Here is a 24,634-nt window from a genome sequence, read left to right on the forward strand (position 1 = left end):
AGAGTAAACGTGTGTAACTGTGTACTAAATTTTTTTGCTTGTGTTATTAGTGAAAATGCCATAATGATGTAACCTAAAAAAAAAAAAGGAACCATTACGACCATACTTGTGTAGGATCAATTCTATAGGTCGTACCTTTGTATCCTTAATCGCTATTCGCTAAGGAGACAAAAAATGGGAGCCATTATTTTTATCATCAAATTTTTTAATGGTTATATATATAATTTGAGAATAATACTTTTCATTTCACAACTTTTTCATTTTATTTATCCATAATCTTTCCAATTCAATAAGTGAAGATAATGTTGTTTAGTCTTATGGCATGATGAAATTTGTGAACATAAGACTGTTTTAAACTATTTATATCATTATTACATGATCTTTGCCGATAAATCCCTTACATGACATGACACACCGAGAAATATCGTATAAAGACTCTTAATCTTTGTCAGAAGGCCTATATCTCAATGATATTTTTGTGATACGTACTTTTTTTTTTTTTTGAAACCTTTTTGTGATACGTACTTTATCCTTGGTTAAATTTAGTTGTTAGCCATAATATTCAACTATAAAAAAGTGTAAATAAATTTAGTTGTTATGACATTATATAACGACATAATATTCAAAAAAAGAGTAAGTGTGTGCGAAAACAAATCAAATTAAACCTAGTGGTCCAGCCATATTAAAAACAAATAGACAGAAGAGGCAAGCCAGTGAAATAACAATTTTGGTGGTTCATGTCATTGAGTTAATAAATACGAAAATGCGATGTCTATGATCTTCATTCTTATCCAAGCCAAGGATATTATACATTCATATGTTATATATTACATTAATTATATTGGTGATTAAATGGTGTTGGTCGTTTGGGAGGTGGTGGTCGTATGTAGTTATCCGTTTGGGGAGTGTTAGTCATGGTATTAAATCTATTAATTTATATACCATCTTAATAATGAATTTTAATTAAAATTTGTGTCAATGATCTTATATAATAGTATCGAATCTTCGAAATTAAGAGGTGGGACAACTATACAAACAAGTAAGGAAAACAAACAACAAACAAACAAATAAACTAGTTTTGATGTGTATCTTTCAAAAGTTATAAAAAATGAAGAGAAAATGTTGATCATCTATGCATATGAAAGATAATTAGAGTGCAAATAAGCTCATTTTAAGTCATATTTGGAAATTGGAATTAATGAAGCATATTACTTATTACTATGATAATGTGACATATGTCACATGACATACGTAAACTTATCAATATACAAGTCTGATCTAAATCACATATGTAACCACGTCTATAATATGTCATGTGTATTATTATTTTGTCGGCGGTAACAAAAAAATCAATGGAGTATCAAACACTCTAAATCATGTCATATAAGTACATTTTGCACCGAATATAAAATATGTTACGGATCAATTTTATGTAGTGACATAAGTGACGTAGGTGACTAAGCTAATAAGTGTAGTAGTAGACTATGTAGTTAAATGTCACGAATTTAGTTGAAGAGGCGTCATAGTAATTAGTAAGTGATGAGTACTAGTATAGTACGTACAATTAGTTGAAAATAGTAAGGAAACCAAAAAAGAGGAGACACCGTAGATGCGCCGTTTGTCACTCACGTTGTTTTCGGGCTTTCAAAATTTTACTAGTAAGGTTTGCGTTTGGATTACGTTAATGGGCCGAAACCAATTCAAAAACCCAATTTCCCAAAATAAACTACCTGGCAATTCTCAATATTCAATTTCATGACATGGGTAGTTGTCCCTTTTTCACATGCTTTGGGCCTGTTCACATTTAATGAACTGAATTGAACTGATTGGAACTGAAATGAATATTTTATGTAGGGAAGGCTGGTGGGTATAAAAATGCGGGTCCCGCACCGCACCCGCCCCAGTTGGTGCGGGTATGGGTACAAGCTTGGCGGGTATGTAGGCGGGTATGGGTATAAAAGTCATACCCGCTGTGGATAGTGGGTAGGTGGTGGATTTTGAGTAATACCCGCCCAATACCTGCCTACCCGCCTAATTACCCGCATACCCGCCCAAATACCCACCAATGTAAGACTATTATTATTTTAGTTATAGTTTTTATTTTTAGGAAATAAGACTATTAGAGCCAAGTCAGCCAACCACTTATAATTATTATCAAAACCCTAATTCATATTTGTTTTCCCCCTAGCCGTCATCTACAGTCTGCTCATCTCACCCATTTTCATTTTTTCACTACTCATTCCACTACTCATTCTACTCTTTTCCTTTCATCATTCACTAACAAATTTATTGAATCTAACAACAACGAAGTTGAATTGGACAAACAATTCAAAAAAATCAAAGTTCTCTCTATATTTTGAGGTAATTCATACTAATTTTTCATTTTTGCTTTAATTAAATCTTGAACGAATTTTTATTAATTCCAGTAGAATTAATTCGTACTTAGATCCTTTTCTAATGCATGTAATGATTAATCTTTGCTTGATTACTACTAGTTTAGATAGTATTCTGCCTTGGTTGTTTAATCTCAAAATTGGATTTGGGCAAATTATAAAGGTAATGTACTCACTACTCCTATTAAAATTACTTATGTTGTTTAATTAAGGTAAAGTTAAAATCTCTTTTCTTTTTTTTTTTTCTTTTTTTTTTTATACGTTTGAATCTAATTTATGTATTTGTGTTTATGCTTGTGCAGGAAGTGGTGAATGTATTATAGTGGGTGGAAATAATTGTGATGATGGCTATGATGAAATGGATTCAGGAAAAAGTGGAGTTGTGCATATAGACTGAGTTTTGCTTTAAACATTTATGGAGAAATTTTTATGTAATTTAATTTGTATTTGTTATGATGTCGGACTACTTTAATTGTTTGTATTTCAAATTAACTATATACTTGCAACAATTTTCAGTGTATAATGACAGTTTATATAAGAAATTTATATAAAAAAAAACTGATATTTCGTTAGCGGTTAGCGGGTAAAGGCGGTAAAGCAGGTGGTGGAGCGGGTGTGGGTTTAGGTTTCTACCCGCTTAGGCGGGTGTGGGTGTTGAAAAATTACCCACCGCGGGTGGCGGGTAGGTGGTGGGTATAAAATATTTTGGCAGGTGTGGGTATGGGGGAGGGGGTAACTGAACACGCACCGCCCAATTGCCATCCCTAATTTTATGAGAGAGGGAAATTAAGAGCTGAACTGAATTGATTGGAGCTGAACTGAACTGATTGGAGCTGAAATGAATTGAACTGAACTGAAATTAAATAAATGTGAGCAGGCCCTTCTTCTAGTCTTTCTTTCTCATTTTATCATCACTTCTAGTACAATATTTTCATTATTTTGGGGTCTTGTGATTTTAATTATTGTATTTTTTTATAAGTGAAAGAATCAAGTAAGGGTTGACAATGTGAAATGGGCATGCATGTGAAGATGATAATTATTGTGATGCCCTTGATAACTAGTAATATATTCATGCTGTACATTGTCGTACGTTTCTCAATGCAAAAAAAAAAAAAAAAAAAAAAAAAAAACTTGTGGGCGATCCATTTAACCGTTTCAGTATTAGATTACCTATGTATTATAGACTTAGGATTTGTTTTCTTTAGATTATTTTCAATTCAGTTCAGTTTAGTTCAGCTCCAATAAATTCAATTCAGTTTTTAATTTTCTTCTCTTATAAAATATTTAGTCCAGTTCAGTTCAACTCCAATAAGTTCAATTCAATTAAGTCAATCAGAACAGACCCTAATCATGTGACTTGTTCACTTTAAAGGTTATATAAAAGTAATAAAACGAGTCTGGGCAATCCAAACAAAGAAGAGGAGGAGGAGGAGGAGGAAAATCGGTTCAATTACAAGCTTAAAAGATAGTTAATACTTAAACCAATTGATGGTAGTAAGAGTAACTAATTTAACTTATAATAAACTGTCTCTCCAGTTTAACTAGTGTAGGATATTTACAAGTGCGATGTGATGACTGATGAGTGTTCAACAATATTACCGATGTTTGCTGGTTATTAAGTGGTTAAGTTTTATAAGGATATCTGTAGTAGTTTGGGGATAATACTTTTTTATTCATCTTAGGTTGACTTTTGTATGTTTGGGTCACTAGATGTAAGTTCGAGGTGGACGTTCTTGGGAATGGATTAGAGTGAAATAATCTAGATTGTAGAGAAAATTATTGTATATATAAGACTTCTACCGTTACTTGAAAGCCATGAAAATGGTCTCCCTCACAGCCTCACTAGCCCATGCAAGATACACATAGCCACATATGAAGTGACGCACGCACTAGTGCATGGAGATACAACTATTCACTCTTAAGTCTTAACAATTTCAGGCCTCGCACCATGTTACTCCCTATGTCCCATATTAATAAACTAGTCTCGCCTCTTAGAAACACTACGTGACAAGTTATAATATTGATTGCTAAATAAGTAGTCCATAAGATAAAGGTAATATGGAGTAGACATTTTGAGTTTGTTCATCATGTTTTGGGCATGAGAATATTGGCCTCCTAAATTGATATTTTTGTGTAATGCTTTTCTTTTCTATATAAACTCAATGACCACTCATGATCACCTCTAAATCTCTATATAAATCATCAAAACTTTTTTTTTTTTTTTGCATGGGCTACTACATGGACAGGCCCATATCTTCTGGGCCTTAGCCCAAAAAAACAGTACTAGAAAAGAAAATACAATACTCGTTAAACGCTTACCATTTTACAGTTTCTAACCAGACGAAGACTCCGAACAACACAGTCTCGTCAACAAGGTTTTCCGAGGCTCTTTATTTCTCTCTCCTACGTTCGCTAAAACCCTTCTTTTCAATCTCTCTAAAATTCGAAATTTAATCTCTGAGTATCTTAGTTGGTTTAATTTTTCATGTAATTTGATTCAATTAAATCTTAATTTCTGCGAAATTTCTTGTTGATTTCAGATTGAATTTCATTTTTTTGGGTATAATCACACAGAATTTGCAGATAATCGCAATAATGCCGTCATTGCAAACCTCATTACCTCCAGAACTCGCCAACAATGCCATCAGAGTTAGTATCTTTTCCTTTAATTTTGATCAATTTTTATTTTTATTTTTGGAATTAAATTTAATTTCATTTGTTTGTTTGTGTATATATAGCTTTACCGTGAATGCCTCCGACGAGCTAAATATATTGGCGCTAAGGTTCGTATTTTCGTTTCGCCGGTTTTTCGATCTTTTGTTCACTGAATTACTTGCTATCTGTTAGTTTTAGGGTAAATGTTATTAATTTACATGAATATGATGATCTTAGATTATAAGTTTGGCTCAATTCATTCCAAAATTAGGAATATTGGTAGTGATTTGGAGATTGGGAAATGCAATGTTGCTGCTATACCGCCTTTTTTTAAGGATGGAGGTGCAATAGGGGTTGTGTTTAGTTAGATATTGAATCGATATTTGTATGATGAAGCTGAAATCGTGATTCGAAACTTGTAAGGATTATTATGTGGATGTGGGATTTGAGCCATCATATTTAAAATTTCCATTTAGTAGAATTAGTACTATGGAAAGCTAAAAATCAGTGTGTGGATTGGAAAATTTCTGTGGGGGTTATCGTTGTTGTAAAGAATGTAACCATGAAGGCCGTATAATGCGACTTTAATCTGTTGTGATATCTTTATGATGTAGAAACTCAGGGATATAACAATATATGGAACTCTGTATGTTTTACTGTGGTTACTGAGTGTTCAAGAACTGAGTTTGAAGATGAAAAAAATTGCTTTTTTTTCTAAAGTCTAGAACTTCTTTGGTGAATGACTTTTGAGTAGAAATTCTCGGAACAATCAATATTATGGTTTAGCTAGAGGTGATGTCATAGATTTAGTCCATTCCAAAGCATAGAGATGAAGGTGTGCAATTTAATACAATGGAATTTCAATAGGATGTGGCTCTTGTTACATTTGACTATTGATTCTAATGCTTCTAAGGCACCCCTCTTCTTCAATGTCCCCAAAAAGATGGTTTCTATCATTGATCATTAATACTGTAGCTCTTTGAAAGAATAAGGGGAAATAAGAGTGAATAGAGAAAGGGAGTTATCTTGTTTTCCTTTTTGCTTTGGCCTAGAAAGGTGTTTGAGGTGATGAGGGGATATGACATGGATGAATTATGTTGAAATGAAACACGAGTGAACTCAGAATTCCAGATTAAGTAATTCTCTTTTCTTTAAAAATATAAATGAAAAATTGTGAACCAAAAGTCTTCTTAAATATGATCTTGCCTATCTTAGATAATTTGAAACCAAATTTGGCCTTTTTACATTCACTTGAAGCTTCTCTGATGAGTGATTGTATGAGGTTTGAGCTTATCTCAAATATAGTCTTAAGCGATCTGAGTTTTGAGGCATTAGAGCAGTAGTTTAGCTTTGGTAAGAGATTTTTATTAATTGTACAGACGTCAAGACTGGTGGGGGCAATTCATCTATAATTTCAATAATTTAGTGGATGTATAAGCCACTGTCTATGGTTTTGATAATTCTGGAGTTTCGCAACTTTATTCACAGATCATGATAACAATTGCATGGCTATTAGGCCACTATTGTTTAGGTTCAGAAAACCACTACAGAAGATTCATAATTTTAATGGAATAACAAGTTCTCGCCATTTGACCTTCAGGCTGCTCTTATATTCTATTGATCAGGTGTTTATGACCATTGTTATACAAGTGTATGAAAGTAAAAAGTATATATGTTTCTTGACATTTGTCTATTGATTTTGTCTTGAATATGCAGCAATATAACACAGAACTGTTGGTTGACTTGGTGAGACAGCAATTCAGAAGAAACATGCATGAGACAGATCCAGAGAAGATTCATAAGTTAAAGGATGAGTAAGCTTTTGCTTTAGTTCTAACCATTTGTGACAACACAAAACAACTTTTAATATTTCATTTTCACAATATTCTTTAGCCCATTTAATCTGCCTGATTTATGCCCCTTTGTTTCTGGTTCTAAGAGGGATGATGTTTAAGAGGTTAAATAAATATAAATATTTCAGTAAAATGGTCCTAGTATGCTAATAAAATGAACTGAGGGAGTTTTTGAGGTGCATATTGCTTGTCTTATTCCTTGTGATATGCCCTTAATCTACTTTTCTAATACAACCAGTTTTCGAACTTCTGATGGTTTCAATATGTTTGTATGCAGTGCGGCAAGAGGACTTATAAATCATATGCTGTATGAGTCAGAAAAACTATCTGGTCGTAAGTTCAGCAAAAGCTAAGATTTTTTACTTCATTGCATTGAAGATTATGGTCCATTTGTTGGTGTTGATGCTCTTTTCATTGAGTATGTTGTAATAACTGATTTTAGTACTGTGATAGTGCTATGCATTTTAGTGGTATAAAATACTTTGGAAAAGTATTGAGCTATTCCAATTGTACTGGACCATATTAGAAGAGACTAGGTCGAACGAGCTTTTAAGATTTTGCTACGATGTGTCATCCAACTGGCTGTTATAGAAGTTGGAACAATTGATTTATTTTTGTCCTTTTGGATCAAATCTTCGACATCACTACGAGCTGATATAAATAAGAAATCTATATTGTTCTAACTTTTGGTAGAATATTTTTCAATTAAGTTGTTCAAAGTGATGTTACTGGTACCAAATTTAGGGTTCTGCCAAGTTCAACACAGCGGGCATTCACGTTGAATATTTTGAATATTGGTGCCTGAACATGAAGATGAATATGGGAATGAACGTTAACAAATTACACGTATGTGGTTTTTTGTATAATGTCTGCTTATGCTAGTTACTAACGACCGACTGTATGTGTGGTTATGGACGTACATACGGTGCTTGGTTGATCTGGCTTGGCTTATTTACACCGGCGACTGTTGTAAGCTAGAATATGTTTTATCCAAATTGTACACCATAAAACTTTGCAAAATATTGAGAAGTTAATCAAAGATATGGGGGATTCTGCAGTATATATGGACAGAAATGCTCCATGCCTAATATTCTATCCTGCAATACCAGAGTTGGCAAGATATTTCAGTTTTCTTTGCATATTCACTCTCGCTGCAGCCAATGTTTGCGTGAAATGTGGTTGATTTGGTTTAATTTTAAATAAAAAGGCATATTATCTTCTGGTGATTCTTGATCAACATCTAGCATATTACCCAGTTAATGAACGAAAAGATAAAGCAGATGCCTTAGCTTAGCATCTAGCCATTATCTAAGAAATTCGAATGCCTCCTCGAATTTGATAGGATATTATATTCGATTGTTTGGACATGCGTATGTTTCTTTCTCAGTTGAAAGTAAGTAAATTAGATGCGTCCTTGAATTTGGTAGGATATTATATTCGATTGTTTTGGACATGCGTATGTTTCTTTCTCTGTTGAAAATAAGTTACTTAGATGCTAGATGCTGATAAGTGTGACTAACAGTGGAGGCATCAGCATATATCGTTGTCTATTCAGTTAAGTATTGCAAATTGACTAAGAATCAGCTTTTTGTGAAAGGACTCTTCATACCTGTATTGTGAATCATATTCTCATTTCGAGCCTTATACTGAAGGAAGAGATGCAGACAATATTTGATTCTAAAATTTGGATTGACGTCCACGTAAACTACTGTACTATCCGTTTTATAAATCAGGAACACAGATTTCTGCAGAATCAGAAACTACTGAGACCATAATGTTTTTCCTGCTTAACTTCTAATACGTCAAATTTCTCCTACGCACGACGTCTGAGAATTTGCTGCTGAACTGATAGTGAAAAGGTAACTGAAGCTATTATATTCATTGATCATACATTTCGTGTGTCTTTATTCTGTCAGTTAATTTATTCACTGATCTTGTTTATACTGTGAACTGATCTTGACAGAACTTGATGGGGAGCGAGGTGAAGCACATAGCATATGGACCGTGGGGAGGTCAAAGTGGGTATGAATGGGATGATGGAATCTATTCAGGTGTAAGGCAAGTAGTGATCTCTACCAGTTCAGTTGGAATCCATTCCATCCAGTTTGAGTATGATAAGAAGGGTCGCGCAATTTGGTCTGACAAGCATGGTGGCAACAATGGTACTAGGACTGATCAGGTAACATTCATATGTCTTCAGTTAGCTACCTTCTGATTGAACCAAACTTTCCATTTTTCTTAATGGAGTACGGAATAGTATAAAACCTTATAATGATCTGAGCCTGTTCTTGATTATTGTCTGGTGCCCAATTTCAAACCAAAAACAAAATTATTTATGTTCATTATACAATCTGCTTGTATATTAGATGACTTTTAGATTCTCAAAATATATAAATTGCTATGGTTGTGCAGATCAAGCTTGACTACCCTACTCAATATCTAGTCTCAATTAGCGGATTTTGTGGTTCTATTCCGAAAGGTGGTCCAGTGATTGTCCGCTCACTTTCCTTGCAAACCAACAGGAAAAAATATGGACCTTTTGGTATTGAGCAAGGAGCTCCTTTCTCACTGCCTGTTAATGATGAGATGTTAGTGGGTTTTCATGGATGGAGCAGTGAATACCTTGATTCAATTGGGGTTTACGTAAAATCTAAACCGCAGACAAATCTTTTGGAGACACATAGGGTATGGACAAGATTTGCATCTCTTTTTTTTTTTCCTACTGATTTATTTTGTGTCAAGCTTAAACTCAAAATTGTAATCGATTAACGTTTTGACAAATTCAACAATAGATGCTCCCTACTACTCATGTTAGAGTTCCTGGGATTAACAAGAAAGTCCTGTCACTTGGACCGTGGGGTGGTGATGGTGGATCAAACTTCGATGATGGAATATATACAGGGGTTCGAGAAGTACATATAACACGGTCAGGAGGGCTGGTATCCATTAGAGTTTGTTATGATCAAAATGGGAAGGTGGTTTGGGGGAACAAGCATGGTGGATCTGGAGGACTCAAGCTTGACAAGGTTTGTATTTCTTACCTATTTGTTTTGTAGATTATTCTGCTATCTCAAACAGAATTTTGTTAATTATTTAAGGCACTTTGCAGATTGTTTTCGACTATCCCTACGAAGTCCTGACTCATATCACAGGATTCTATGGATCCACAATCCTGCGAGGACCTACAGTTGTCAAATCACTTACTTTCCACACCAACAAAAGAAGTTACGGACCATTTGGAGATCCACAAGGGTTTCCGTTCTCCACAGGCTCGTTAGGTGCAATTGTTGGCTTTCATGGAAGAAATGGATATTTTGTGCATAGCCTTGGAGTCCATATTCTCGAAAGCAAACCAGTCTATCCGCAGTCTTATCCTGATCATTATGACATGTCTAACCATGTTCTTGAAAGAAAACCAGTCCTTGCTCAGCCTTATGCTGATCCTTATGACATGGCTAAACATGTTCTTGAAAGAAAACCAGTCCTTCCTCAGCCTTATGCTGATCATTATGACAAGATGCCTAAACATGTTCTTGAAAGAAAACCACCCCTCCGTCCACCTTATCCTGATCATTATGACATGCCCGGCGTAAAGCCTCCTGAGGTACATGATATGTAATGTGCATAGCAATTAGCAATACAGCAGAAATAGAAGAAAACTGTCTCATTAATTTTTCATTCTGTATTATTTGCAGGTAGTATGGGGAATGCCAAGACAACCAGCTCTCTATGATTCAGGTCAAACCGGGCCATGGGGAGGTGAAGGAGGTAAGTCATGGGATGATGGAGTTTATACTGGGGTCAAGAAAATTATTCTAACAAGAGGAGATGCTATTTGCTCAATACAGATTCAGTACGATGAACACGGCCACTCTGTTTGGTCTGCCCCACACGGAATAGCCAACGACGCTTGCACATACCATGTAATTGATTTCTTCTGATCTTCTAACATTTCTTCAGATGCTTTTTTGTACTCTTCTCCTTCTGTTCATTAGTTTTACACAATCTTAACGTTTCATAATTATGGATAAGACGTGATTTTTCAAACATACCCGTTACACCTTCATTCGAGTTCAGGTAAAAAAATATATTAGGTCATCTATCACAAACTATTAAGCTGACATTTTTTTTCCTGATGTCCTAACATAATATGCCAATGTGGAATCCTACTTTATTGTCCACTGTCTTTATAAAATAGGCACACAACTGCACCAATATGTCAGTTTTTTTTGTTCATCTGTGAAATTTAGACATTTAAAGTAATTTGACCCTGATTCTATGTTGCAGATAAAATTTGATTACCCATATGAAGTACTTACAAGCATCAGCGGAAGCTACGATATTCTAGTCGGAGATATGTACAGAAGGGTAATAAGATCTCTCACCTTCCATACGAACAAAGCTAAATACGGACCCTATGGGAAACCCATAGGCACACACTTTTCTTCGAGTAATAAAGAAGGTAAAATAGTCGGCTTCCATGGAAGGAGTGGCACTTTCTTGGATGCTATTGGAGTTCATATGCAGCACTGGGTGAGCGACGATTTGTCTCATCAACCATATTCTCCTGAGAGAGGAGGCTTCAGAAATATCCTGAACAAAATGTACAAATGATGTGTGTATAATTATGCATGGGATCTTTGTACATATTGCAGTGTAGAAACTGCTAGCTTGTATAATAGGTTTCAGATTATGTTTGCTGTTTTTAATCAACTTTGTATTATGCATGTTTATGTGTACTGATCATCTAATCTGCATTTATATAATAAAACTCGTATGATCTTGGTTTTGCAAAGGCTACTCGCGCAGTTGATTCATATAAAATGCAACAATCTGCTTGCAATTGGTTGTTATCTAATCAAGATAAAATTAGATGAGAAACTTATGAGCATTGAATGGGTGCAAAAGCTATGAAAAGTTATGTTAGTGTTGAACTTTGTACCTTACAAGAAAGAATTAATGTTGACGACAGGTAAGTTCAAGATAAGTGCTATCAAAAAAGATGCAAGATCAGTAATCATTCCTTTTGCTTAGCATCTTATTAGTTTGATAGCAAAAACTCAACCATCAAAAGATTCAGAACCAAGAGGTTGGGGCCTTGCCTTGGGCCTTTGTTTAATTAGTTTTGCTCTATTGAAGATTTACCATGGGTCAATTGTTTAAATTTTTGGTTGGGTGAAAGTGAAACCGTGAAATTGGTTTAAAAGATACACATGGTTATAAGAATAAAGCATACATGACTATTATTACTTACGCTATGTTTAGTTCATCTTATCTAAGAGCTTTATGAAGCAGTGTTACTCATAGTAGACCATTACTCCGTATGAAATAATCCGTATTATTATTTTAGATTAGATTGCCAAGATCGGGAAAAATAAATTCAAATTAGATTGAAAAAAATAAATTCAACTTAGATTAGATAAAGTAAACATAGCCTAACTCACAATAAGTATCAATAGTGTTATTGCTAAAGATTTTTTGAACTAAAACGACATGAATTGAACTGTATTTAAAACGACCTGAGCTGAAATGAAGTATCAATAGTTCAATTCTTATCTTAATTTTCTTCTCTTATAAAATATTCAGTTCAGCTCCAATAAATTCAGTTCTGTTCAGCTCATTCCAGTCAATCAGTATAAGGCCCTTAAGATCAAGATCTTATATCACTATGTAGAACTCGTGTTTCGTAAACGACACAAAAATAATATAATAAGCAATTTTTTTTTTTTGTCCCAAGGAAAGATAGAATGGAACTAAAAAAGATAATGCCCCATCCCTCCAAACTAAGATAGAGTGGATTCCCCGCCACAACCTTAATTCTCCAAATCTCTTCATCATCTTCAAACTTGAACAAATTTTTGAATACCCAGAAAAAAATTAGGATTACCCATTTCAATTTTTGAAACAATAATTCAGAAAGATTTAAAATTGTTGTTCTTCAATGGAGAGCTTAATCATCCCCTGCAAATCCACCCCTCCTACTATACCAATCTTCTCTGATATTTCTCACAATCCCATTAAATCAACTCTTTCTCTTTCTAAAACCCATCAACCATTTCCCTCAAAAATCCCAGATTTTGCTCATTTGAATCATCTTCTCAAGATTGGTCATTTTAAGGAAGCTATAATTGTCCTGGATTCTATTTCAGAAAATGGGTTTAGGCTTAATTCTAATGCATTTTTACAGCTGTTAGATTGTTGTATTGAACTTAATTCAGCTGAATTAGGGCGTGAATTGCATTCTAGGGTACACTTAGTTCAGGATGTTTGCCCCTTTGTTGAGACTAAATTGGTTAGTATGTATGCTAAATGTGGGTGTTTGAATGATGCTCGTAAGGTGTTTGATGAAATGTCTGAGAGAAACTTGTTTAGTTGGTCAGCTATGATTGGGGCTTACTCTAGGGAGCAAAGATGGAGTGAGGTGGTTGGGTTGTTTGGTTTGATGATGAAAGAGGGTATTTTGCCTGATGGGTTTTTGTTTCCTAAGATTTTACAAGCTTGTGGGAAATGTGAGGATTTTGAGACTGGAAGATTGATACATTCGTTGGTGATTCGAAGTGGGATGAGTTCGTGTAAGCGGGTTATTAATGCATTGTTGGCTGTGTATGTAAAGTGTAGAAAAATGAGTTTGGCTAGGAGGTTTTTTGAGGAAATGGATGAGAGGGATATTGTTAGTTGGAACTCAATGATATCCGGATATTGTCGTACAGGGGAGAATGTTGAGGCGCATAGGTTACTGAATATGATGTTTGAAGAGGGGATTGAACCTAGCATGATAACGTGGAACATATTAGTTACTGGTTACAATCAATCAGGTAATTGTGATGCTGCATTGGAACTCATCAACAAGATGAGAGGTTTCGGAATGATCCCTGATGTTTTTACCTGGACCTCAATGATCTCAGGCCTTGCACAGAACAATAGGGTAGTTGAAGCATTAGAACTTTTCAGGGAGATGCTTTTGGTTGATGTTCATCCAAATGAGGTTACCATAGCTAGTGCAGTCTCTGCCTGTGCATCTGTGGAATTTCTTGAGAAGGGGAAAGAGCTTCATTCAGTTGCTGCTAAAATGGGTTTTTGTAGCAATGTTTTAGTTGGGAATTCACTTATAGACATGTATTCAAAATGTGGAGAATTTGAAGCAGCACGCAAGGTCTTTGATTTGATGTCTGAAAAAGATGTTTATACATGGAATTCAATGATAGGAGGCTATTGCCAAGGTGGTTATTGTGGCAAAGCCCATGAGCTGCTTATGAGGATGCAGGAATCAGATACATCACCCAACGTTGTGACTTGGAACATCATAATCTCAGGTTACATCCAAAATGGAGATGAAGACCAAGCCATGGAGATCTTTCAGATGATGGGGAAAGAAGGAATAGTAAAGCCTAATACATCATCATGGAACTCTCTTATTTCTGGTTATCTGCATATGGGACGCAAGGATGAGGCACTGATGATCTTCCGACAAATGCAATGTTTTGGTTATCGACCCAATCCAGTTACAATTTTGTCAATTTTACCTGCTTGTGGTAATCTAATAGCAGCAAACAAAGTGAAAGAAATCCATGCTTGTGTGCTGCGCGGAAATTTAGATTCCCATATTGCTATTTCAAATTCATTTATAGACGTTTATGGCAAGTCAGGCAACCTTGCTTACTCGAGCTCTGTATTTAACTGTATGTCGTCAAAGGATATCATCACTTGGAACTCATTTATCGCTGGTTATGTTTTACATGGCCGTTCAAATGATGCACTTGAAGCCTTTGATATGATGACAAGGGAAGGATATAAGCCTAATAGAGGTACTTTTATAAGTCTTATACTTGCATGCAGACGTGTAAAATTGGTTGAGAAAGGGAAGCAAGTTTTCAGGAGCATGACCAAAGATTACCAAATTGTGCCTGGTTCTGAACATTATGCAGCAATGGTAGATTTATTTGGCAGTTCAGGTAGGCTTAGAGAGGCAATTGAATTCATTAACTGCATGGAGACGGAACCTGATTCAGCTGTATGGGATGCATTGCTGACAGCAAGTCGATCCTGTGGTAACATTGCTTTGATAATCCATGCAGGTGAACATTTGCTTAAATTGAACCCTGGAAATGGTGTAATCCACCATTTGCTTTCACAGGCATATATGGCATCTGAAAGATCTGTCAACACTCTAGAACACAGGGCACTTGGAAATTTGGATTTGAAAAAACCTTGTGGGTGCAGCTTGCTTGAATGGAAAAATCAGGTGTATCAGTTTGTTAGTGGTGACCGTTGTACTTCAGGTTTGAGCGCTATTTCTTCTTGGCTAAAGAGTATTGAAGAGGATATTAAATTACCTGACTCTGAAAGTATGCACTATGTACATGAAGAAGATTTTGAAGAAGTTAGTGGGTTACACAGTGAAAAGCTTGCCCTTGGTTTTGCTCTTCTCAACACAGAATTTAAAGTAAAATGCATAAGGATTGTGAAGAACTACCGAATTTGTGAAGACTGCCATTGTACAGCTAAATATATTTCTTCAGCATATGGTTGTGAAATATTATTAAATGATACAAAGTGTTTGCATCATTTCAAAAAAGGGCGATGTTCCTGTGGGGATTATTGGTAGTGTAGATAACAATGACTGGCAACCAATTGTATTCACTGACAATCTGTAAATATGTAGTGAACCAGATGTCTTTTGGCTGGACAGGAATCTTAACAATGTGTAGTTTCTGAAGATAAGACATTTTTTTGCATCATATGGCACTTACATATAAATGATGAAATGATCCACATTATTAGTTTTCATATGTTTCTGACCTGTTATTTGCTTGGAGTGATATCTATTTACATCTCAATCAATTCAATCTTGTGCAAGTTTTGAATTGTCTTGACTCAGAAGTGCTCAGATTTTTGTCTCAGCACCCTGATTGTTGCTCTTTCTGTTGCCTGTAAAATGCCTCTTTTCCATAAATGTTTCAGGTTGCTTAATGCAAAGCCAAGGGCTTGAGGATGAATTCTCTTCCAGAAGCATACCCACCCATCATTGACATATGGTACAGAAAGATGTCAGTGGAATTTCCATTTGTTAAATTTGCTTGTCTTCTGCATCCTTAATGCACATGAAAGAAATGTGGCTCCGACTGCTTGTTTCCCTAAATCATGTTGGAGGGGCAAGGAGCAGGTTAGAACTAACTGCTTAAGTTGTGAATCTTTTTCTTCCCACTCTCTTACTTTGCAGTTTGAACTTTAAGATAATACATTGTACAAATTCAGTGAATTTGATGTGTCCAATATGTGTTGAAAAGTGAATTTGAAGGTTTAACTTATATTGTACCAGGTATTTGTTCTTCATAGTTATGCTAGTTACTTACTCTCAACAAATCTAAGTGGATTCATTCGTGTAACATTTGCTACATTATTTTTTGGATCGATTCAATTTTTGGTCTATGGTTTGCTTTGGGTGTATTACATTGTAATGTGAGGCAATTTTTGTTCTATACTTTTCAATCTCAGTTTTTTTTTTCTTCTTCTCCCATGATTCTTGCTTCTATGATCTTTGAATTAAATATCATTTAAACTTTAACCATGTTTTACACAATAGAGAGTTCCAATTTATATGTTACAACCTGGAATTTTTTTATCTTTGAGGATCCTATGTCTATTTAAATTCATTTTATATCGTTTGCCATCTTTAAGAAACAGTATCTGATTCTCTAGATTTGATTGATGATTTAAAAATTATTTGATATTTCCTATTTGTCAAAATTATGAAGCTAGAATGAGGCTTATAGTTGCATGAGAATTATCAAGACCATTCTTTTTGTGCAATTTAGTGTAAGGGGCTTTCGGATAAATGTCAACGTATAACCTTTTCTGTAAGAGGAATACTGACTGACCTTTTTCTTCTTCTGTGGCTTAGCAGGGAGAAGGATTGGAAGTTAGAGTGATAGATAGCTTTCAGCCTTTTTATAACAAGCTCAATTTTTTTGGCTTACTACTTGATCAATTTGATTGAACTAAAATTGACTGCTGGGCTACAAAATGAATCATGTGTGACACTGAGAGTTTGATACGATAATGTGTCTGATAGATCCTGAGCAAAGTGAAGAATGGCATTCCTTCTCAGTCCTGATCCACCTAGAGAGACTTAGTCGCCTACGAAGAATATTGCAATAAAGTCATGAACAAAAGCTGGCTTCACCACAGGTCACTTAATTGACCACATTTTTGTTGCATGAACAATTCTGTCACATTCTGAAGCCCAAGTAACAGCAATGCTGAATCCCCCTGTACCTGTTATATAGCAATGTTATTTCTCTGGTGGGATCATAGTTAGCTTACACTCCGGACTATTAAATTAGTCTCTCAATTATTATTTTTCTGTCAATAAGATTTATTGTTGATTTTACTGTATGTGTTTATTGTGCGCCATTGTCAATAAAAAATTAAGATAAAAATACGACCGTTCTAAGTGCAGAATGCTTCTCTAATCTAAAGCAATTCCTGAATTAGTTCCTTTTGAATCTGATGCTCTTACTTTCATCCCCCCTCTTTTAAAGTGGGTGATAGAATTAGCATCTTCTGAATTTTTCTGAATTATTTCTGGGAATTTGCCATATTGGAATAAGTTCTGTAGGTATTATAAATTCTTTTGTATGCAGCTCATAGTAGAAACACCAACAAATTGATAAGCTGGTTCATTGCTTTCTAGCAGTAGTTCAGCATTGAAAAATGGTAATTAGACTAACTACTGGCTTTAACTTCTTGGTGTAATTTGTTTGTCTTTCAGTATAAGATTTTAACCTTAATGGCTCATTTGAATTTGTCATGATGATTTTCAGGATAGAGAAAAAAAGCCAGTTGCTGTTGGGCCATGGGGTGGTCAAACTGGATCTAATTGGGATGATGGAGTATACACAACTGTGAGACGCATACTAATTACACATGGAGCTGGTATCGACTCCATTCACATTGAATATGATAAGCAAGGACATCCAGCATGGTCAGATAAGCATGGTGGAACTGGAGGCTATAAAACAGATGAGGTTTGTCACAACTATGTATTATTGAGTAATCACTGTATCATGAAGAGATTTTTTTTTTTTTTTTTTTTTTCCCCCTTGTTTGTTTTAAAATTCTTATATCTGATTGTTTAGAAGTTTGAAGGGGGAGGAACAGGAGGGGAAGGGAAATAAATACTGACTTGCATAAAACTGAAATATTTGCTTGAATATAGAGTTTAACGGACTATTTTCCATTCTACAGATAAAACTTGCATATCCAGAAGAGTTTTTGACTTCTGTCCATGGTTACTATGGGCCCTTATATCATGGTGGCCCTCTCTGTGTTCGATCACTGACCTTTGTCAGCAATGAAAAAACACATGGACCATTTGGTGTGGAGCTGGGAACATTCTTTTCCTGCCCAAAGGTTGGGGAAAAGATCATTGGTTTCTACGGTAGATGTGGTTGGTTCCTAGATGCCATTGGAGTGTATCTGAAGCCTTTTGATAAGAAGCCTGTACCTTATTCACAAAACTATGTTTCTAACAGGGCTGATAATTCCGGTTACTCAGTTATACATGGAAGTTTAGGGAAGGATTATGATATAGTGCTTGCTATAAAACAGAGGGAAAACTTCGGTAATGCTCCTGCTCCACCAAAAATAAGGGAATTGGACTCCAATACTTCACCATTAACATTCTCAAGACAAAGTTCACGTTCTGAGTCTTCTGACTCCTCTGATGTAGAGAGTAAAGATAAGGTGGGAAACATCTTTCAGGAACAATTATTCTGTTATATTCAGACATCATTCAATGCAGTTATCTATGAATAGTGAATTTATTTATTTATTTATTTTTTTTTTTTTTTTATTTTTTTTTTTTTGGTACAGGTGTTTGCCCCTACTCCCCTTGTTGATAAAAAGCTCGCAGGTCTTGTGACTCATGGACCCTGGGGTGGTAATGGAGGAACTGCATTTGATGATGGAACGTACACTGGCATCAGGCAGATTATCATATCTCGAAATGTTGGTATTGTCTATATGAAAGTGTTATATGAGCAGAAAGAGGAAGCTGTATGGGGAAGAAGAAATGGAGGGACTGGTGGATTCAAAAAAGACAAGGTAAAGTTTTTAACTGTGTTTTCAATTTGCAACTATGTCAATGTCTGGACTAATGGAATCAGATTCAATACATGTTGGTTTTTGGATCATAACTGACAAATCAAAATGACTTGTCAGCTTCTTTTCTTGTACTGACCATATGTTTTGTGTTGTATTGCATTGCACCTTGGCAGATAATCTTTGATTATCCTTATGAAATCTTGACACATATAACGGGATTTCATGGCCCTACTATGATCAGTTCTAGCATCATTAAATCACTCACATTCTATACCACGAAAGGAAAATATGGACCATATGGTGAAGAGCAAGGTGTGGCCTTTACCTCCAAATCGAAGGAAGGGATGATTGTGGGCTTTCATGGGCGAAAAGGTCTTTTCCTGGATGCCATTGGGGTTCATGTTAAAGAGGGAAAAGTAATACCACAAGTGCGCCCTCCTTTGCCTTTGAATGACAATAAACCTGCTATTAAACCTGCTATTAAACCTGCTACTAAACCTGCTATAGAAGGGAATCCCTTGTGGCCTAGCAAACCAATGGTTGCACGAGGAGCACTAACAGAAGAGGTATTACTCCTTGGTTCAACATTCTATCTCCTCTTTTGTGTACTTTGAGTTGCAAATCACAGGTTTGGAAACCTAGTAATTTTTTATTTATTCTAATTCATATGTTTTAGCCTGCTCACAAGATTGTAAAAGAACCAGCACCATGTGGACCTGGACCCTGGGGCGGTGATGGAGGGAAGCCTTGGGATGATGGAGTCTTCACTGGAATTAAACAGATTTTTCTGACAAAATCTGAAGTAATTTGCTCAATACAAATTGAATATGATCGAAATGGACAGTCAGTTTGGTCCATCAAACATGGCGTTAACACTGGCACCAAGACACATCGGGTATAATGCCTTTAATCCTTTTACAAGTTTCTTGAAATTTATTCTGAGTCATTTGATGTTAATTTTTTCTCATCATTGTCTTGCAGATCAAACTGGAGTATCCAAATGAAAGCCTTACCTGTATATCAGGTTACTATGGTCCAGTTACCAAGGATGATCATCCCAAAGTCATCAGATCGTTAACTTTCTATACTAGTCGAGGAAAGTACGGTCCATTTGGCGAGGAAACAGGAACGTTCTTCACATCAACAACTACTGAAGGAAAAGTGGTTGGCTTCCACGGAAGAAGTGGCTCATACTTGGATGCTATTGGTGTTCATATGCAGCACTGGTTAGGAAATTACAAGCAGGCAAAACCTTCTCTGTTCAACATGTTTGGCTGAATAAGTGAATAACTACGATTTGATGTCTTCTTCGATAATACAGTATACAGTACAAAGTAAATGTAAATCAAGGCAGATTGTTGCGAACCTTTGGTTTTCCTGGGAAATCGTTGAGAAGACAATTTTAGATTGAATCAAAGACGACTTTAGATTGAATCATTTGGATTCTAAGTGTACTATTTTGTTCAAGGATTGTTTAGTGTGATTCTTGATTTCTTGTTGGACTATGTTTTTGGAAGGAAATTCTTAATGAACTAACTTTGACCGAGTATAGGACTAGAATTGTGAAATATTACAGCTTGATTATGAATTGCATGTGTGTGAATATGCAAAAATCCAACTCTGTAATGCTAGTAGATGATGCAAGCAAGATCAGAGCCATGAATTAGTACATTTGATGTGGTCATGCATTTATGAATTGCTAGAGTTGTCATTTGTTAATCAGGCGTGATTTTGGCAAGATTAGATAGTTGTCGATTTAGCCGTAAACTACCAAAATGGTCAAAGTAAAATATGTGAATACCGTAAAAGCGCGAAATAGGCGCCCAAATAGCAACCGAGGGATGGAAGGAGTTTAAAAGTTGTACGGAAGAGTAGTATGAAGTTTATATACCTTCATGCCATAAAAAATTCTAGCAGGTGGGTGTTTTCTTTTACTATTTGAGTCAGTTACTCAAATTTGCGCCAAGCCCAATTAGCATGAAATTGACCCAAATAACCTATCCCCAAATCTGATCCATAGCCTAATTATATTGACCCAAGGGCTGAATTAGTTGGGTCCAATAAGCCATAGTCAGCATGGGTCTGAAATTTTATTTTTATTAATTAATTTGGTGTAAACTGTAAATAGAAAAGCAAAGGACAAAAAAAAAAAAAAAAAAAAAAAAAAAAAAAAAAAAAACTTAAGTAATATTTACAATTATCCTTAATATTTTAACTAATTAAGGGTTTGTTTGGCATCACTGTGATTTCTGTTTTTTGGTTTTTGGTTCCTTCTTTGTATCACTTCCTACTTTAGCTTGTACATTCCTTACTAAGCTAACTATAGAGAGTTACTCTTCTAATTTCATATCATATTATCAAAACAAACTAATTATACACGATGTTTTCATTTGTTTATGTATCATCACACTAGTACTATACCCCGTAGACCCATACTCATTATCTAAAGATACAAATGTATTATTACGAGTAATATTTAAGAATACTTGTATATAATCTTAAAAGACGGTTAAAAAATAGAGAAGTATTGCTTAAATCATAAATCGTACTATTCTTTTTGCTTCATATAAACTTTTAAGAAAATTAAAAACTTTATAGGAAGAAACAATTTAAAGTATATGAGATGGAGAGAAAGAAGGGAATCTAATCTCTAAAAACCAAAGTATACAAGCAAGGGTGTCAGAATAATGCAAAAATGATGCGGATTCTCCTACTCTCAACCTCATCCTATATTTATAGCATATGGACCAATCTTTATACTTTAGTAATCCCTCAAAACTAAGTAAAAAAAATCTATTTTAATACAAGTATTTTCTTAATTAATTCAGTATATTTTAAAAAAAAGGGAGAAATTGGATATTTTGTAAGATATTGCATGCTGTAAAGTTTAATATAAATTTTGTGAATTATTTTAAGGGGGAAAAAAGAAAGTTAATTAAACAAGAAACTAAGAGAATTAAACATAACTAATCCACTATTAGATGTTAATGTTGCCTTGTAAGCAAAAAAACTTGTATAAAGTAAAGACCTTTAACAATGTAAAGCCGTAGAAACTGGTACCCAATCGGAATCCAAATCTATCTTTCAACCCTTTTTTGTTTTTTAAAAAAGTTTATTATCTTGTACTACTCAAACACTCATTTGTAGTACTACATTAAAGTTGTAAGCTAATTAGTTAGGGGTTCTAAGAAGATGCTCTAATTAAAGTTTAGTACATTAATTATCACATGTACTACATATTAAAGTTTATAATGTTGGATTTCTTACCAACTAATTACACTTTTTATGTACCAACTTTTGTTGAAATTTGAGTTACTTGTGGTGTATTAGTGGAGTGGTGGGATGTGCCTAGCTAGTGTTAAGCTAAGTATCCCACAAAGGCACAAAGTAAGTACAAGCTCTCGCTCCAAAATGAAATACACAATACATATGAACAATCATCGACGGTTCTCATGTTAATAATTTAATTATATTTGCTTGATTGAAAAATAAAGGAATTAGCCGAATTACTGGCCTACTCATTACGGCGATGTTATGTCCTAAAATCAATTTGTAAGGGTCGGGAACACTTTAGTTATTAGACTATTAAGTTAAGGCTAGTAGTTGTCTTCTTGGTTTCATCTTGGTCTAGAATTAACGTAGGGCATCGGATCACATCATAACCTATACTCTTCTATCAACTTCCCCTCCTCTATTACAATTTCCTTAATCGTTATCAACTCATCCTATAACTTAGAATTAAAAAAAAATATCATATTATATCTTTGCAATGCATGTCAATATATTGAATTATTTTTAAACGTGATGAAAACCTTAGACACAAAGAAAGAATCAACGTGTTAAATTAATAGCAAACCTATTGTGCTCTATTTCCTATATAGTATCATTGTCATAGTAGAAAATTGAATATGACTCATATAGCATATAATAGTTGAATAATATGCACCATAATTCAAAGAAGAGTGGTCCTTCGATAATTTTTTCGTTTTCAACCTTATTAGGGAGATTAGGTGTGACGAATTTAGTTACTTTAGTTCATTTCATTTATGCATATTAACAAAGTAAGGAAGTACGTACATAATTTTTGTGGTTCATCACGACTCTTTTTAAAAGATGCTTAGCTTACGTGGGTGATGGTTTTCAATATGACGTACTTTTAAAAATGGTAAGCAAATGCATGTTACAAGTAGTTTGGCAGTAGTAATTATCATGTCAATTTACGAATGTGGATGTCTAATCACTTGGCTTTGTTGACAAATTTTAGGGAGATACCTAAAACATGATAAAGTCTCGACTATATTTAAAAATCTTTGTGTCTCTCTATACAACATTAGAAAAAAAAAATCATGTTATCTAAGAATCTAAATTATTACCGTAAAAAATGTGCTGATTAGTTAAATTTTGTAATGATGTTAGGTATATTAACCTCATAACAACAAGAGATATACATATAATTTTTGAGAGATGATCGATTGATTTGTTTTATTAACCTCTTAATTAGGGTTTGTTCTCTTACGTTGAAATTCAGTTTAGTTCAGTTCAGCTCAGTTCAGTTCAGTCCAGCTCCTAATTTCCTTCTCTTATAAAATATTCATTTCAGTTCAGCTCAGTTCAGTTCAGCTCAGCTCAGCTCAATTCAGTTTAGTTCATTTCAGCTCAGTTCAGTCAATGAGAACATGCCCTTAGTCTTCACACATTCAAGTGCTCAAAGTTAAACACATATTTCTATTTGTTTGTCTCATATTCCATGCATTTAATTTGGAGTCATCTAAATGGTCTCATTTTCTTATATAATACTGAAATATATCTTTATTATCATTTAGGAAAAATTGAGTTTATAAATTCCCAACTTTGGGTGATTTACTATAAAAAAAAATCTCAACTATCCATTATCCTTCAAAAATCCTAACTTTAATACCCATTTTCTTTTAAAGATCCCAACAGGTCACCAAACCTGTTACTTTAGGTTACAATCCACGTGTCAACACGGGATTGGTCAAAAAATAATTCAAAAAAAACTAAAAAAAATGGGTTTTTCTACCTGGTATCCTCAAATTATTGCGTTTTCTATGTTGTGCCCTTCTAAATTCAAACTTCTACACAGTGCCCACAAGTTTTGTGTATTATTTTATAAGCTGTTTTGTTAACCATAATTAACTTATGGTTAAGTTAATCACCCACCTTAGTTAATTACTACTTAAATTTAAATGACATAAAATACATAATTAAAAGCCCATTCTGATTAAACCTCTCACACTCATTGATGATGTTCACAAATATGACAGAAAGAATATTTAAATAATCTAGGCAAAGAAAACCAAAATGACAGAGAAAGAATTGGCACAAATTTGAATTTTTTCATTGATGATGTTCACACAAATCCACCTACAAAACAAACAAAGCTAATCATCCTTTAACTTACTACAATCAAAGCTAATTCATTCTTAATTATTAATTCACTTTTACATAAAAATAACCAGCAAAATAATGACAGATTGCTATTCACCCCCTTCTTGAAATTGTGATTCGTAGAAGACACCTTCAATTTAGCATGTTTTTGTATTTTGCAATTACATTTGAGTCGATTTGACATCGGAGAATGACGATATGGTGAATATTGGGGCTGAA

The 24,634-nt window shown here is 34.5% G+C and overlaps 3 protein-coding genes across 4 annotated transcripts; all 3 read left to right on the forward strand.

Annotated features, from left to right (window-relative positions):
- Positions 1 to 4,678: 4,678 nt before the first annotated feature.
- Positions 4,679 to 7,584, forward strand: LOC110724756. 2 transcript variants are annotated; one of them, XM_021904209.1, is made up of 5 exons: positions 4,679 to 4,768; positions 4,934 to 5,042; positions 5,132 to 5,176; positions 6,765 to 6,862; positions 7,179 to 7,584. In XM_021904209.1, exons 2-5 carry the CDS (start codon positions 4,989 to 4,991, stop codon positions 7,252 to 7,254), a joined length of 273 nt encoding a protein of 90 aa, XP_021759901.1. In that variant the 5' UTR covers positions 4,679 to 4,768; positions 4,934 to 4,988; the 3' UTR covers positions 7,255 to 7,584. The 2 variants fall into 2 exon arrangements, with proteins under 2 accessions (XP_021759901.1, XP_021759903.1); XM_021904211.1 differs by having other exon boundaries at positions 4,686 to 4,768; positions 4,968 to 5,042.
- A 91-nt stretch (positions 7,585 to 7,675) lies between these two features.
- On the forward strand, positions 7,676 to 20,594 carry LOC110724509. Its single transcript, XM_021903932.1, has 14 exons — positions 7,676 to 8,760; positions 8,865 to 9,080; positions 9,314 to 9,586; positions 9,694 to 9,927; positions 10,011 to 10,505; positions 10,597 to 10,824; positions 11,189 to 11,509; positions 13,005 to 15,344; positions 17,725 to 17,928; positions 18,149 to 18,646; positions 18,776 to 19,006; positions 19,180 to 19,572; positions 19,683 to 19,901; positions 19,988 to 20,594. The coding sequence occupies exons 2-14, from the start codon at positions 8,871 to 8,873 to the stop codon at positions 20,282 to 20,284; spliced, it is 5,943 nt and encodes a 1,980-aa protein (XP_021759624.1). The 5' UTR covers positions 7,676 to 8,760; positions 8,865 to 8,870; the 3' UTR covers positions 20,285 to 20,594.
- LOC110724755 (pentatricopeptide repeat-containing protein At1g19720) lies at positions 12,623 to 15,684 on the forward strand. Its single transcript, XM_021904208.1, has one exon. The coding sequence runs from the start codon at positions 12,843 to 12,845 to the stop codon at positions 15,504 to 15,506; it is 2,664 nt and encodes an 887-aa protein (XP_021759900.1). The 5' UTR covers positions 12,623 to 12,842; the 3' UTR covers positions 15,507 to 15,684.
- Positions 20,595 to 24,634: the final 4,040 nt, after the last annotated feature.

The sequence above is a fragment of the Chenopodium quinoa genome, unplaced genomic scaffold, assembly GCF_001683475.1.
Source record: "Chenopodium quinoa cultivar QQ74 unplaced genomic scaffold, ASM168347v1, whole genome shotgun sequence".
Taxonomy (NCBI): Eukaryota; Viridiplantae; Streptophyta; class Magnoliopsida; order Caryophyllales; family Amaranthaceae; genus Chenopodium; species Chenopodium quinoa.